Source organism: Lissotriton vulgaris, chromosome 6 (assembly GCF_964263255.1).
Source record: "Lissotriton vulgaris chromosome 6, aLisVul1.2, whole genome shotgun sequence".
NCBI classification, from domain to species: domain Eukaryota; kingdom Metazoa; phylum Chordata; class Amphibia; order Caudata; family Salamandridae; genus Lissotriton; species Lissotriton vulgaris.
Window position 1 is genome coordinate 1,253,955,224 of NC_141694.1, and position 15,291 is coordinate 1,253,970,514.

The 15,291-nt window shown below is 43.0% G+C and overlaps 1 protein-coding gene across 1 annotated transcript in view; it reads left to right on the forward strand.

Moving 5' to 3' along the window:
• Positions 1-15,291, forward strand: part of LOC147708714 (uncharacterized) — a 260,037-nt gene that overhangs the window by 76,689 nt on the left and 168,057 nt on the right. Inside the window, exon 10 of the mRNA XM_086925764.1 lies at positions 11,165-11,236. Within this exon, the coding sequence (XP_086781890.1) occupies positions 11,165-11,236 (72 nt within the window). The remainder of the gene's footprint in view (positions 1-11,164; positions 11,237-15,291) is intronic.

Below are 15,291 nucleotides of genomic sequence, written 5' to 3' on the forward strand. Positions count from 1 at the left end.
TAAAGCCAGTTTCTTTTTCATCCCGGCCACATTCCAGGACAATATTTGTATACCTCTATCAACTGGTCTGATGTTTATTGATGGTTCACCCTTACATTGGTCAGGCCCAGTACTACACAATAGGATCTTGGGCTCTGGTGTCTTTTCCCTTGCCTCACCTCTTAGCATTTCCTCGGAGGAAGGACAGACCCCCACATGCGTAGTACCTGCCCCCGATTCCATCTCACCCTCTGTGATGTTGTTATATGTTGTTAGGTTCTCAGGTATACTACTGTCACCATTACCCACCAATATCGCTGTTTGGATGCCCAGACTGCTACGTATTTGGTGTAAGGGACTCTGCTTCACAGGGCGTCAGTCGACCTGTTCCAACATGCTAAATCTATTTCTTTGAGGGAATAGTGAAAGCAAGGGAATATACGTCTGATAGCCCTCCCAGGATGTTATTCCCTGTTGGATTCTGGGTGGTAAGAGGTTCTGGCCCCCCCTCTTGTCGCATACCGCTATTCTGTCCAGTTCTCCGCTGGGGAGTGGGATAGAAATATGACAAGTGTAGGGGGAAAATTTGGGTGTTAGACCAGGATGGCGACCTGCTGCAGATGTATTTTACAGAGCGTGTGTTCCTAAAGTTAATCACAACACAGTTTCCTGCAATACTTTTAGGTCCAGTCCCAATCCAGTCTACTCTTCTAACACACAATATTTCTCCAGAGACATTAGGGGGGAGAGTCCTGTTGGAGTTAAGCCATTGTATACATGTATTTTTTAATTCAAAATGATCCTCACTTTTTCCCTGGCTTAAAGGAGGAACCCCAGCAAGGACCACAACATATGGTAGAGACTCAGGAGGGACATCAAGGGAGGGCAGGACAGCTGGAGACCCTTCATCTGAAGTATTTCTGCTAGCTTGGGCTTGTTGGTCCAGTAAGTTTGCTCTGACTTCAGTGGCCCCCCTCGGCACTGTGGTATTTCCAGTGTCTACTTTTCCAACCCTGGGCAGAGGTAGAATAGTGTCAGGGGTAGAATTGCCATTTACCCGAGCTGGTACTGCTGGTATATTTTACTGGCTGGTAGAGTTTTAGGGTTGAAAGTGGAAGTGGGCTTAATAGTTCTAGGATTCTCCGATGGACTAATCGGCTGGGTTCTCCCTAGACCTATATTGTTGATGGTGGAAACTAATCTATCAAGCCTAGATGTCAGTGATTTAAAATGTGAACCAATAATCTGTTCCATATGAGCTTCGAAATCAGATAATAGATGAGTGACCCAAACAGGAGTTCCCACAGAGGACAGTGAAGGACCAGCAGCAACCTGTGCACAGTCAGGTAGGGTCGTGGATCTTTTAGCTAATTTTTTTACAAGTTTAATTTTCTTACTTCTCAGGCGCGGTTTGGGGACTTTTCTGGCTACAGGGTGTGGAGGGGAATTGGCATCCTCTGGGGTATCATTTACATCAAGAACAATCTGTGCACAGGGCAGCTCTGCAAAAGAGCACATAAGGGAAGAACTGAAGTCAGGGGGAATAACAGCAACTGCTGAAAAATCCCCTACAGACTGGAGAGGGGGGATGGCCCGAGTAATTGATAATCGCCTCTCAGTATTCTCTATGGCAGATGCCACTACCCCGATCGTCTTCTGTAGCATCTTATCAATGGCAGTGAGGCTTGGGAGAGGTAGTGACGTGGCAGCCTGGTGCTTAGTCATGGGGTGAGAGGTAGCAGGCTTAGTATTTTTACCCTTGTCGCACATTCTTATAACCAGGTGGACAAATCCCACAATGCACAATACTTAATACCTACGCCCCACAATATTAAAAAAGGACTGATAGCAAGAAAAAATATTTGCATTGACGGTCCTGCGGCGAAAAGTTTTAGAGTAATTAAATTAAATGTCCAAGATGGAGTGATTTTTAAAAGTACCTTTGGGTATGAATCAATTCCAGGGAAAATAGTAGAGATGTTAAGGGGGTGGCCCAGCCCAGCCTCCTCTGGCCTCTTACGGCCTCAGACGGCCCACCCTTGTCCCGGCGCGTCCCGCACATCTCGCGTGGCGGGGATCCAAATTCTCCTTTATACGCCTCCAGGCGCTTGGCAATGCCGTTTTGTGAGATTGCTGGGAGGTGTAGTCAGAGTGTTTAGCGGAGCCAGGCCCGGCCAGTTGGAGAGCGGAGCAAAGTCCGGCCCGGAATATAGCCCCAAACCAGGATGCAGTCACTCGGCGAAGCCAAGCCCGGCCAGGGAAGCAGCGGAGCGAGACCCAGCCCAGAGCACAATCCCCAAGCAGAATACAATGCACAGGGGACTCGGCGGAGCCAGGCCCGGCCAGAAGCAGTAGTGAAGCAGTGTCCAGCCCGCGGCTCAGCCCCAAAGAAAATAGCAGGTACACAGAGAACTCGGCCCCAAATTCTCCTATATACGTCTCTTGGCGCTCGGTCCTGGCGTTTTGTGAGATTGCTGGGAGGTTTAGTCAGAGTGTTTGGCGGAGCCAGGCCCGGCCAGTTGGAGAGCGGAGCAAAGCCCGGCCCCGAATACAGCCCCCAACCAGGATGCAGTCACTCGGCGGAGCCAAGCCCGGCCATGGAAGCAGCGGAGCGAGACCCAGCCCAGAGCACAATCCCCAAGCAGAATGCAATGCACAGGGGACTCGGCGGAGCCAGGCCCGGCCAGAAGCAGTAGTGAAGCAGTGTCCAGCCCTCGGATCAGCCCCAAAGAAAATAGCAGGTAAACAGGGAACTCGGCCCCAAATTCCCCTTTATACGCCTCCTGGCTCTTGGTACTGGCGTTTTGCGAGATTGCTGGGAGGTGTAGTCAGAGTGTTTGGCGGAGCCAGGCCTGGCCAGTTGGAGAGCGGAGCAAAGCCCGGCCCGGAATACAGCCCCCAACCAGGATGCAGTTACTCTGCGGGGCCTAGCCCAGCCAGGGAAGCAGCAGAGCGAGACCCAGCCCAGAGCACAATCCCCAAGCAGAGTACAATGCACAGGGGTCTCAGCGGAGCCTGGCCCAGCCACAAGCAGTAGTGAAGCAGTGTCCAGCCCGCGGCTCTGCCCTAAAGAAAATAGCAGGTACACCCCCCTGCAGATTGTGATGAAGGGCCCCTGAGTCTCCCTTATACCACCAATATTAATTGCTCTTTTCTCTGTACATCAACAGGGTTACCGACTACTACAGGGATTTTCCTACGGATGCACCCAAGCTCTGTGGTGAGTCTATACCCCTGTTGATGTTCGCAGATGACACTCTTTTAATATCCAAGACCCAACAAGGGCTCCAGAGAGCAATCGGGCGGTTTGAGACCTTCTGTAGTGACTATGGCCTTACCATCAATGTGTCTAAAACCAAATTTATGGTAATGCATAGGTATAAGCAAGTGAAAGGAAGAGCAATAATGAATGGGGAGTTGCTAGAGCAAACCCATTTGTTCTCATACTTGGGTATCACACTGGGTTCAAGGCTGGATTGGAAACCACACATTAATCAACTAGCTACTAGACATGCCCAGCTGGCGGGAGTTCTCTTGAGAGAACTGCGCTCTTCGGCCACCCAACCCATATCTCCGGCACTAAAAATCTATGACACAAAAATACGAGCATCTATATTGCATGGGGCCGAACTATGGGGGTCATGTAACATCTCTGAACTGACAAATGCCCAAAATAAATTTGTATGAGGAATAGCGAGGCTCCCACCATCTACCCCGCTTTTGCTGCTCTATCTTGACCTGGGCTGCCAGAGATTAGAGGATGTAGCGCGCTTTAGACCCATAGCATACTGGCCGAGGATCTGGGTTACCCCAGAGCTCTCCCACTATGCCCAAGCACTCCTTGAAGTTAGGAACATGGACACAGCCAATAGAATAAAATGGTTTCGTTAATCCAAGGCTATTTATAATGCCATGGGCTTGGCTGAGCTATGGGATAACCCAGCGCACAATATTTTTCCATCACGCAAGATTCTTAAGAAACTATACTGGTCGATGGTCACAACACAAAATTCCAAAGATGTTCCACCTCTTCACTACATAGGGAGTTTCTTGAGCTTAAACACTTACCAGCTTATGAACCATATTGGGATTTTATTACAATCCCTGAGGACCGGACACGGTTCCATCAATATAGGGTAGGTACCCTGTTAATTAATACCTTTGCAAGTAAATAGTCCTCTGGTAATGATGCTATGTGTCCCTTTTGTAGTTCACAACTGGAAAGTCTAGCTCATATATTGTTAATATGCCCTGTGTACAAACTGCCGCGGCTTAGGTGGCTTAGGCCAGTATGTCTTCAAAAAGGTATCAAAAAAGGAACTGAGGCCCTACGGATTTTTAAAACAGACTGTTCGGAAAGCCTAATTATTGCTGTGTCTAAATTTCTCAATTGGATGTGGGCAATTCGAGGGACCAAACTAAAATCAGCTGTTGTCCCAAATGTTTAAATGTCTCCTCCTTATTATGTAAAATGAATTGTCCTTTATTTTTTTTATTTTTTTTAAAGATTTTTAGATAAAACTTATTACTTTTAAATTGAGTTTCTACCTTTTTAATTATTGATAAAGAATAATCAGAGGACAGATTTTGCCAGTAGGTTGCGTGAAAAGCCCTTATTTATGTATAATTGTCAATTAATCAGCTGTGCTTAATGTACTTTTAAGGTATTGATGATGGGTTTTTTTATGTTGTCTTTTATGACATGATTTGAAATAAAGACTTATCTGATACTAAAAAAATTGCTCTTTGGCTGAATGGAGGAAGGCAGAAGGCCTGGGGCCTCCTGCACCGCATGGGCCGTCGGGGCCTGTGTTTTGGCCCTGGCTGAACGTAGGAGTACACTTATGATGTCCACACCTACAAAAATCTGATCTCTTAGAGAAATTACTCCACACAGGTTCATGCAAATCTCACAACACTAATGATGCTTAGCTCAGTGATGGCCAACCAAATAAACCTTACTCGCTATGGCCACTAAATGAGGAGTGTAAATTGTCCAGAGGACACCCAAATCACTCCTGGAGCCTTTAATCTCCACTTCCTGACTTCTAGCACATTAACTCTCTTCCAGAGACGCGTGCTCATTTCCCTTTCCCTTCGTTTTGATTCCTTTCTCTTTAAAAAAGTACGACCTACTGTTCACCTTTGAACTTTATAATAGAGATATTTTGAAAACAATTACCATCCCTGGCCACAAGATGTCCTAGTTTCCAAAAAGTTGGGAACTGAGAGACGAAAATATCTGTAAGTTATGTTTTCACGACCCTTTCAATTATGTTTTAACAACCTTTTGTCAGCCTCTTCACTCAAAAAAAAACATCAGATCACATTCCCCAAATGTAGTGGGCACTTTTGTAAAAAGAACAGCCTTTTTACAAAACTGCAGATTTTGCGACTTTTTTGCAAAATGCAAAATCCTGGAGGGTCTGGTTGAGTATTTCAAAAGTTTATAAACTTCAAATATTCTTTCAGCAAGGTAGCAAAAGCCACTGCTCCATCCTTTACATAGAGGAATATTTACAAGCATATTTTACAAGATAGTCTTCCTATTAGAGGTCACTTCAGGAAGAACATTTGAAGAGATTGATTAGTGACAAAATCAGAAACACAAATAGAGTGTGTACAGACTATTGTGTCAAAAATATCGAGGACAAGAATATCGAGTAGGTAAGTGCAACTAGGTAAATGTAAATTTACTATTCTTAACTCCAGATCTACGTACCTTGAAGATTTATAGATATATCGTCAAGGTACATATATGAGGAGTTATATGTAGCAAAACTTTACTTACCCTTAGAAACTGACATACATGATATTCTTGTCCTCTATATTTTTGACATGATATTCTGTCCCACAACATTTGTGTTTCCGATATTTTGTCCAAATACCGAAGAGATGCGAGCACTTTCTAGGGTCAGGCCTGTACAAAGAAGTACCATATGAACATAACTCTGTGTATAGGTACCGTAGTGATATCTACATCTTAAAGGAGTGTAGGTGTTAGAATAATAATAAGTCATCTAAATTAAATGTTATATACTTAATTATCAATATTTTAGTTCATAGTTTTTCTACAATATTATGGTAGCGCAATATTAAAATTGTTATATTCTGACAAAGTTAAGGGTGTTTATGTGTGGGCATAGAGGAAGTGTGGGTCTCATTACTAAAGGCTGGGCTTGGCCTTGATCTTGTCTGAAATCCTTTTTGTCTTCTTGTCAGCTTCCTGTATTGCCTTCTGGAACCACCATGAGACAGAGAAGCTTCTCACTGTTATACAACCCCACACACCATATTGCTGGGAGAAGACTGGTAAGAGTAAGGGTATTTTAATGGATATAAAGTACCTGTGTATCTCAGCCTTTCAGTAGCCATCCTTGAATGTTATTTGCAGTTCTCTTACATTGAATCTTTCCTAAGTACAATCTCATCTCCCAACCCTTGCTTCCAATCCATAACTAAACAGCCCAGTCTCTACACAATCCCTTTTCTATAATTTCTTGTCAGCCCATAATACCGCACCATGCCAAGATTTCCTACCAGTATTTACCCTTTTCCTCTTTCGCATATTTGCTAGGTCAGAAACCGCTTTATTTCTGCTTCCTTATTCATCTCTCCTATTGCATTCCTCACTTCCCCTACCTACCATTGTAGAGGGAATAAGTTTAGTAAAAGTGACCACTTCTGATGGTGATTTTACAATGCCTTCAAGGACAATCAAGTCAACAGGGTCATTATACAGGTTTGCAGTCGACCTTGCCATAAACCCCTCAAGGACATAGTAGGAGGGCTCGATATGTGTTGGCTAACATAATTTACCAAATGAACATTTTACGATTTATATGCACATGCTCCTCATACTCTTCATGAGACTGTATTGGGTAGATAATATTGCCAGTTAAAAGACATTATGTTTGTGTTTGATCTCAATGACATCAACACTACCAACATCCTCGACAGCATGAACAACATCCAACTCACCCAACTCGCTCATGACCCCATGCACACCGCAGGCCTCACACTAGACCCAATCTTCATCTCCAGTGACAACCTCAGGTACAACCACACCACAGAACTCACCTGGACTGACCACTCCATCATTCACCTCAACATCACCAGCTCACTGACTGCTGCCCCCAGTCTACCCAATCCCCCCACTACAGCTGAAGCAAAGTCTTAAAGGACACATGGATCAATACCCTCAACACCACCCGCCTCATGTCCTCCAACAACCCAGACCAGAACATCAGAAACTGCACCAACAGCTTTGCTTCCATTGGCAACAACCCACAGAAAGTTCACTAAGTAGGCTAGCTGGGACACTGAAGACCTCCGAACAACTAAACAGCACCGTAAACAACTGGAAAGGAGATGCGCACCAACAAGGACACAACCAACAAGACCAACTTCAACACAACCCTCAACCTCTGATTCAGACAGTTGAGAGAATTGAAGAAAAAGGCCTTACCCTCATGCTTTGAATCAAGCTCTAATAACAGCAAACAACTCTTCAACAGCGTCAAAGAATTCTCCAACCCCTCAGCGGCAACTAACAACATTACCCCCGCACAGGAATTCTGCAACAACCTTGCAACGTCTACAGATACTTTAAACCCTAGCCCAAGGCCACTGACTTCTTTAAGCAACACAACAACCCCGCTATCACCAGAGACATCCGACTAACTGAATGGGGACAGCTCCCCCCACAGGACACTGCCTCCATCATGAACTCGGTCCAATCAGGGACCCCAGCTGGCTTTTGACCTCACCTCATCTTTAACCTAGGCGAAGCCAGAATAGCGATTCTCCAATCAACATACAAGAAGAATTTTGATTCCATTAAAGACAATCGAGGTTTAAATCATGCAATGGCCTTCTATTGCTGCCGCAACATGCAGCCCTTTAAAGACCAAAAATACATCATAAAGCAATAGAATGTCCAGACAATATGTATATCCAGGGCACACAGTCATCATCATCTTTAAGCTACGACAAAACAGGACAACATCTTCATTTTCTGTCAAGCTTTATAATAAGTTGTCTGCAAATAGAATTCAAGCAAAGTCAAAAGAAATTCTTTATTTCAGCCTTTGAGGACATAAAAGCACAAATAAAAAGTACTGACATTGTAATGCACATGTACTTTATATCTGGGAAATTAAAATGCGTGAATTGTGCTGTACTTTTTTTGTGCAAAAAAAATGAATTCACAAGTACTTGATGCTATAACACTATCAATTATAAACCTGATAACAAACTTAAATAATACCTTTATCCTAGTCATTCTTTTTGTTTTTACATTTTTTTTATTTTCTCCTCGTAGGGTGAGGAGGAAGGGATAATGTTAGCCTCTGAAGGCTACCATTTTGCAAGTTTAAAGCCATCCAGTGGCCACAGGTCTTAAATAACATTTTGCAAAAGTATTCACATTAGATCAATCTGCTACTTTTAAAATATTTGTTAGCAAACTACCTGCCCAGAAAACCTTACTAGCCTTTGCACTTCTGAGGAATAGGCACCATATCTGGAAAGGTCTACTCTTACCTCACTTATTACTACTCTCGCCCAACAAGCTAAAGTGGCTATGGAGACTGCCTTATAGGGTTTGACGTAACTCAGTAACAACTGTTCCTCACCATCTGCCCTAAACTCCAGCACCTTACTCTCATACATTTTACCACACATAGCTTTTCACACTCATGGAAAAAAAGGATACAAAACAGGCTCAGACATTATTTTAGTCCTTTTCCATATGTTACAATGTACCCCTTCAGGAGAATAGAATCTGTTTGAAGTCTCCAACGCTTGAACGTCAGAAACCCTTCTAAAAGAAATTTGACAAAATAAAGTTGCTAACTTCAGAAAGAGGAGAGACCTCTTGGCAGCCTACGTAGTGGCTCCCACCACACACTTATTACAAGACTGCACAACAGAGGCATCCAAGGAGCTGCTCTCAGATGGATCGCCTCTCCTCACCAGAAGAATGCAAAAAGTAATTTTACCCTTCACCTTCGAACCAAAGAAATCATCTGTGGACTAGGATCCTCGGTCATCCCCACCCTTTTTAAAACTTATATGACACTTCTGCCCAGCATCATAAAAGAAAAACCATGGACTGGTATCATATGCTATGCTGATGACACACAACTCATTCTCTCCCTCTCCGAAGATACCACCAAACACCAAGACTGACTTCAACAACTGCATTACAAACATTGCCAAATAGATGAACGACAACTGCCTGAATCTCAACACAGACAAGATAGAGGGACAGATCTTTGGAAACAAAAGCTCCCCCATGGATGCATCCTGGTGGCCCTCTTAACTCAGACCCCCAATGAGCATGCTACAAATCGACTACAGACCATGCAGAACACAGAAGGCAGACTCGCCATGGATCTCGTTAGACAAACCCACATCACCCCCTACCTCAGGGAAATCAACTGGCTCCCTGTACAGATGTAAATGTAAATGTATAGGCATTTATATAGCGCACTACTTACCCGTAGGGTCCCAAGGCGCTTCGACCGCTGCGAAACCCTTCCTGGCTTCCCTGAGAGATGGTCCCTTAATGGGTATCTCCAGGGTGAGACCAGGCATCCCCGGCGGTCTGGTGGGGCCGTTAGTGAAGATGAGGCAAGCTAATGCCCAGAGTTGCCGAGTGTGATCGCTGATCAGAGTGGGCACCGAGGCGAGAGAATTATCGAGTCCGCTGACCCTGGTCCAGAAACCTGCCGCGCCGGGAATCGAACCCTGGTCCCGGGCCGTCCTCTGCTCTCGGGTCTGCCGCCTCTAACCAGTGAGCCACACTACTTCACTGGGTATCAAGCTCCTGGCCCCCGCATACAAGGCCCTACACAACTGCGCACCCACCTACTTGAACCATCGCCTGACCTTCCATCAGCCCATCAGACATCTCCACTCCACTTCCGTCTCTAACCTTCAACCACGCATCTTATGTAGCAGATGCAGAGGTCGCTCCTTCTCCCACCTAGCAAGGAAGACATGGATTGAGCTACCCCATTATCTCCGGACCGCCCCATCTGTTCCAGAGTTTTGATGAGATGGGGAGCCCCTAAAGACCTGGCTATTCAGCTAATCAGCTGGACAGTGCCATCAGCTGTATACCCTCACGGGTGACAAGAAGTGCTCTACAAATCTAGTGATTGATTGATGCTGAGAGGCCGTATGGAGTGAATTTCTATTGTTCGTGGCAACACATTTGAGGGGAATCTATGTCTAGCTAATTTGAGGAACATCAAAGTAAACATATCGATGCACCCTGTATGAACGTTGGTTGTTTTTTTTCCTTAGAATAGTAATTGAAAGAGCGTGCCTTGAAATAACCATTAGCAAAATTTAATTTTCTATACATGTCTTATCCCCTCACATACATAGTAGTCAATTAATGGGTTATGCTCTCAGTATATGGTATTAACTAATGTTAACAAACTTTGCAGTGGGCAATAGTGGATAATACCTTAAAATCAGCTCTAGAGAAGAACTCTCAGGGCACTCTTAATCATTAGTGAACCCATGAATATGGGCAGTGAGATCATAGTGCAATTAAAAAAAAATATATATATGCATGAATGTAGTACCAATAAATAGTACACACTGCATAGCCAGACTAATGTTTAGGAAAACGTGCCTCACTTTGCACATGTCAAGATATACCTCACCTTTCTCTGCAAAATTATGTGACTTTCATTAATCTTACAAGTTTACAGTTGTTGTTTTGAATTAGTATATTTCACTAGGGTCCACCTCTTTCCATTGGCTATGAACCGGCCCAGTCCCTTACATACTAACAAGGTGAACATGTATCCTTGCTGCCAGAAAAATACTTTATACAGTCTATTTATACTCATGGAATGTCTACAGGCAAACTAGCCAAATACACTGCTCTGACACAGGTCTTTAAAGCCTTTAAACCCTTAAGGGTACCATGGCTAAAGATATGACTTTACAGCGAAATCATTTTGTCAGCTCCTTTGTTACATGTTTTACTTGAAACTAGGTTGCTGGCAACAAACTCTGTGTGATCATGGTCCTACTTAAACTTGGGTGCCACTCAAAGGTTTAATGAGAGTCTTTCGTTGTGGTCATGGAGGGGGAGTTTGGAGTGGAAAGTGAAAATGGGTCTTAAAGTATATTTTGCCTAATGCAATTTTTACCTTTACAGCAGCCACAGTGGTTCCCCACAGGCACAATAATGAGCGAGAGCCGAAGCCTCCTTCCTTATTCTGGCGAAAGGGTGAGACGGGACATCAAAGGCCACCATGTGTTTGAGCATTTCCTTCACCATGTGTTTGAGTATTTTCTTTGCATCAGTACATTTTATTTTTTGGTTTTCTATCAATGTGTAGTCGAAAAAAACAGTAATTTCTTGCCATGGTATACAATCTGCTCTATCATACATTGCCTTATCTTACTGCCGCATCCCTCAATGGATTTTACCCAACAGTGATTACATCTTTCTCTGCCACATGCATCAACATTTGGATTTGCGATCCCTAAATAGTGATTTTTGAGGAATTGCTATTTTGGAATTGCAAATCCCTATGCATATAGGAATCTCAAAATAAATTGTGATTCCTTAACATCATCTAATAGCGATTTGCAAATTGTGAAACGCTATTAGGGAATGTTACTCCATTCATTCCTATGAGCCTACAGGCCCATAGGAATGAATGGAAATGCATTCGCAAATTGCGATTACCAAATTGGTAATCGCAAATTGCGAATGCAATTCCAAGGGTGCCAGGGGGCCTAAGGCCCCCCTGATGCACCCCCCAAAAAATGGAACAGTGCTCATGTGGCGCAAACACCCGCCCTAAGGGCATGTGTGTGCACCACATCTCACTTTAAAATATGCACTTTTGTGCATTTTTCAAAGAATGTGCAAATGACCATCAACTTGAAGTTGATGGTAATTAGCATTTCCTAAAGGCACTCTTTGCATTTAGGAAAGAGCTGATGCATCGCCTTTAGGGAATTGCAAATTGACATTCCCTCAATGCATTAGCTATTTAGGGAATCGCAAAAAATTGCGATGACCTAATTTGCAAATGGGAATGACTTCATGCATCGGAAAAGGCCGGTTTCCGGTCGCAAATGGGCCGAATCGCTGAATCTAACCGTTTGCGACTGGAAAAAAGGTGGCACAAAGTTCTTTGAGTTTTGGATTAAAGTTTCCAAAGGTTTGTTAACTTCAAATGAATGCTGTTTCATCAAGGTTAATAAAGGCCACTAAATGATTCTTTACATAGATGACTATTTACAATGTATATTTCTCAAGACAGCATAGTTTATGCAATAGTACTATATACACACAGCCAAAATGTATGAGGAAGGTTTTATGTTAATCACTTCTGCTTCTTTCTTTTTTGATTCCAACATTACCAGCTGAACTAGGCATTCACACTCTCAATATAAAAGACACCACGATCTTCTGGGTAAATTATATAAATCCCAAGAAAACCTTTGAAACTGTTTATTTCATCACCACCAGAAAGCAAGCTTTCTCTTACTGGAGTAGACCCAGACTGATGACTTGTACAAACTTCAACTCCTATTTAGTTTAGCGCAGTTGAAGTTTGTAAAACTTATATGACACCTTCAACTGCACTAAAGTAAATAGGACCTTCCTTAGCTTTGTAAATACATATTTAATGGCAGTACCCATCTTAATGTCATTGACAAGTAGAAATATGGTGTCCTTTACATATATTTTACAAACAAGTCTATGAGAATTATGATGCCTTTTGTGATACAACGTTTGGAATACAACATTTTCAGAAATATATGCAGTTAATTTCATGCCCTCTGCCAGAGCCACCAAACTCTACCATCACTATTACCAAGATCTACTGACTTAATTTTATTCTTTTTACTCCTTAATGTTAACACCAGGACATGGTATTGAAAGACCAGAAATTCTGGGCACACTACGAAAGTGCACACAAATTAAACCTCTAAAAGCTGAAAATACTAAACTAAAGATCACAGCCTATGCAGACGATATTGCAGACTATGCAATCAACCCAGAGGAAGCTGCAATTAGTATTAAGGTAGAAGCATACAGATTTTGCAAAGTTGCAGGGTACAAATTGAATCCTGACAAAACTCAGGTACTTACCACTGTCGGGATTCAGAACTCCATTATCGGATCTTGTATCACTATAACTTACTTGGGAGTAAAGATAACAGCTAAGATTAATCAGATCATTGATTTAAATTATGTATCCTTGCTAAAAGAAACTATTAAATTGTTAAGAATTTGACATAGGATCCCTATAGGCCTGTTAGGCAGATGTAACTTGATCAAAATGAAAATATTGCCTACATTTCTATTTTTGTTTCGTTCTATTCCTTTGAAAGTCCCCAACATATTTTTTTAAAAATTAGAGGGGTTTTTTAGTAGTTTTATTTGGGGATATAAAAAACCGAGGAGGGCGATTGAGCTGCTTAAAGCTACATATGATCAAGGTGGGCTTGGATTCCCAGATTTCAAAGACTTTTTCTGGGCCACTTTTACGGGTCGTTTTCGTAGTTTGGTCGGCCTAGATCAGACTGATTTTGTCTTCACATTTATGCTGGGGAACCAGAGGGATACATTTTTATATGGAATTAGAGATCCAAACTATTTTAAAAGGGTAAAAGCAATGTCTACTAGGTGCAATCTACTTATATTCCATAAAAACTACCCCTTGTGGGGGATCCCACTTTTCCTGAGGTATTTAGGGATCAAGCGGGTAAAATTTGGGCAAACTATGGAGTAAACTGCTTTGGCGATTTATATAATGATAGAGGTATTAAATCATTTGAAAATGTAAGACTGGCCTATAAACTTCCGGGCCATTTTTTAACAATATTTGCTGATTAGGGATTATCTTGCTTCTAATGTGGCCGTAAAAGAAATAAAACATTCAACAGTCTGGGATTGTATTTATAGGGAGAAGTCTAAATCTCTCATTGGCTCAATGTATGCTCTTCTACATAGTTTCAGACCATTGGGCAATGAGAAATTAGCAGAACGTTGGACTCAAACCTTGGGGACAATGCTCTCACCTAGAATGATAGAACAGGTATTAGGCTATGTTAAGGACTCTGCCCATTCTGTTAGCTAACAGCTCCAGCAAACACGTATTACTTGCATGATGTATTACACTCCCAAATGTGGACTGTATGCTGCTAACTGAAAATATATGTTTATGGAATGTCCAGAATTGAATAGGTACTGGAGGAAAATCGAGCAAATACTTTATTCTAAAATAGGATTGGATCACCCACTCACGGATCTTGAAATTATGTTGGGATATAAAGATGGTAATCCGGCAGTAGCGGGTCTCTTTACGATTCTAATGGCTGCAGCTAGGCTGGCTATTGCCATGGCATGGGTCTCTACTACACCACCGGTGGCAGAGGATTGGTGGGCGATTATCAGAGATACTTATGGTGTAGAGGAAACTCTGGCAAAGGCAAGTGGCATCAAATCGTTAGTTAAATTAGAGGTGCTGTGGGGGCCATTGGCCCTGGATGGCTTAAGGTAGCTGGATTTGGCTAAATATGAAATAAGAAGTGTTTCCCCTCAAAAAACATTTTGCTTACATATGCTGTTACTGTGAAATTTCAATTTGTTTCCTCTCTTTTGTTTCTCACTATTCTCTTGCCTATGTATTAATATGTTTGCTTATTCATATTAATTTATTTGTTTATCCCCTTCGCTGCGGGGGTAATTCCACCGCTGTGCTGGGGGGGAGCTGAGCTCGTCATGAGCTACAGTGCTCCTGTGCTCATGACGAGCTTAGCTCGTCACAGGTGCATTGGTTCCCATGGAACGCACAGCAGGGGAATTCTCCCCGCACCTGAGCGTACCACGGCCCATGACGAGCTGAGCTCGTCATGAGCACCGGAACACCGTCCTTCATGACGAGCTCAGCTCGTCATGAGCATGGAAAAGTTTATGTCAACTGTATGAACATGCACTATCTGATGGAAAGTAAAAAGTTTATTAAAAAAAAAGGAATCATTTTAGAAGAGAAAGCAGAAAGACTGGGGCCCTAAATAGAAGGATCCAAGCCAAACTAAGTCAAAAACCATCAAAACACCAGAAAAAAGTGGGGGCAACCATGTAGTCAGATTCCACCTTGCTGCAGTAAGGAGTGGTGAACTTATAAGTTACTCCACACTCCTGTCACAGGGACTTCATATACTTAGAAATGAAGTTTGTACCACGGTCTGACACCACCTCTCTGGGAAACCCCACATGGAAGAGAATACCCATCAGTGCACGTCTCACCACGGGGG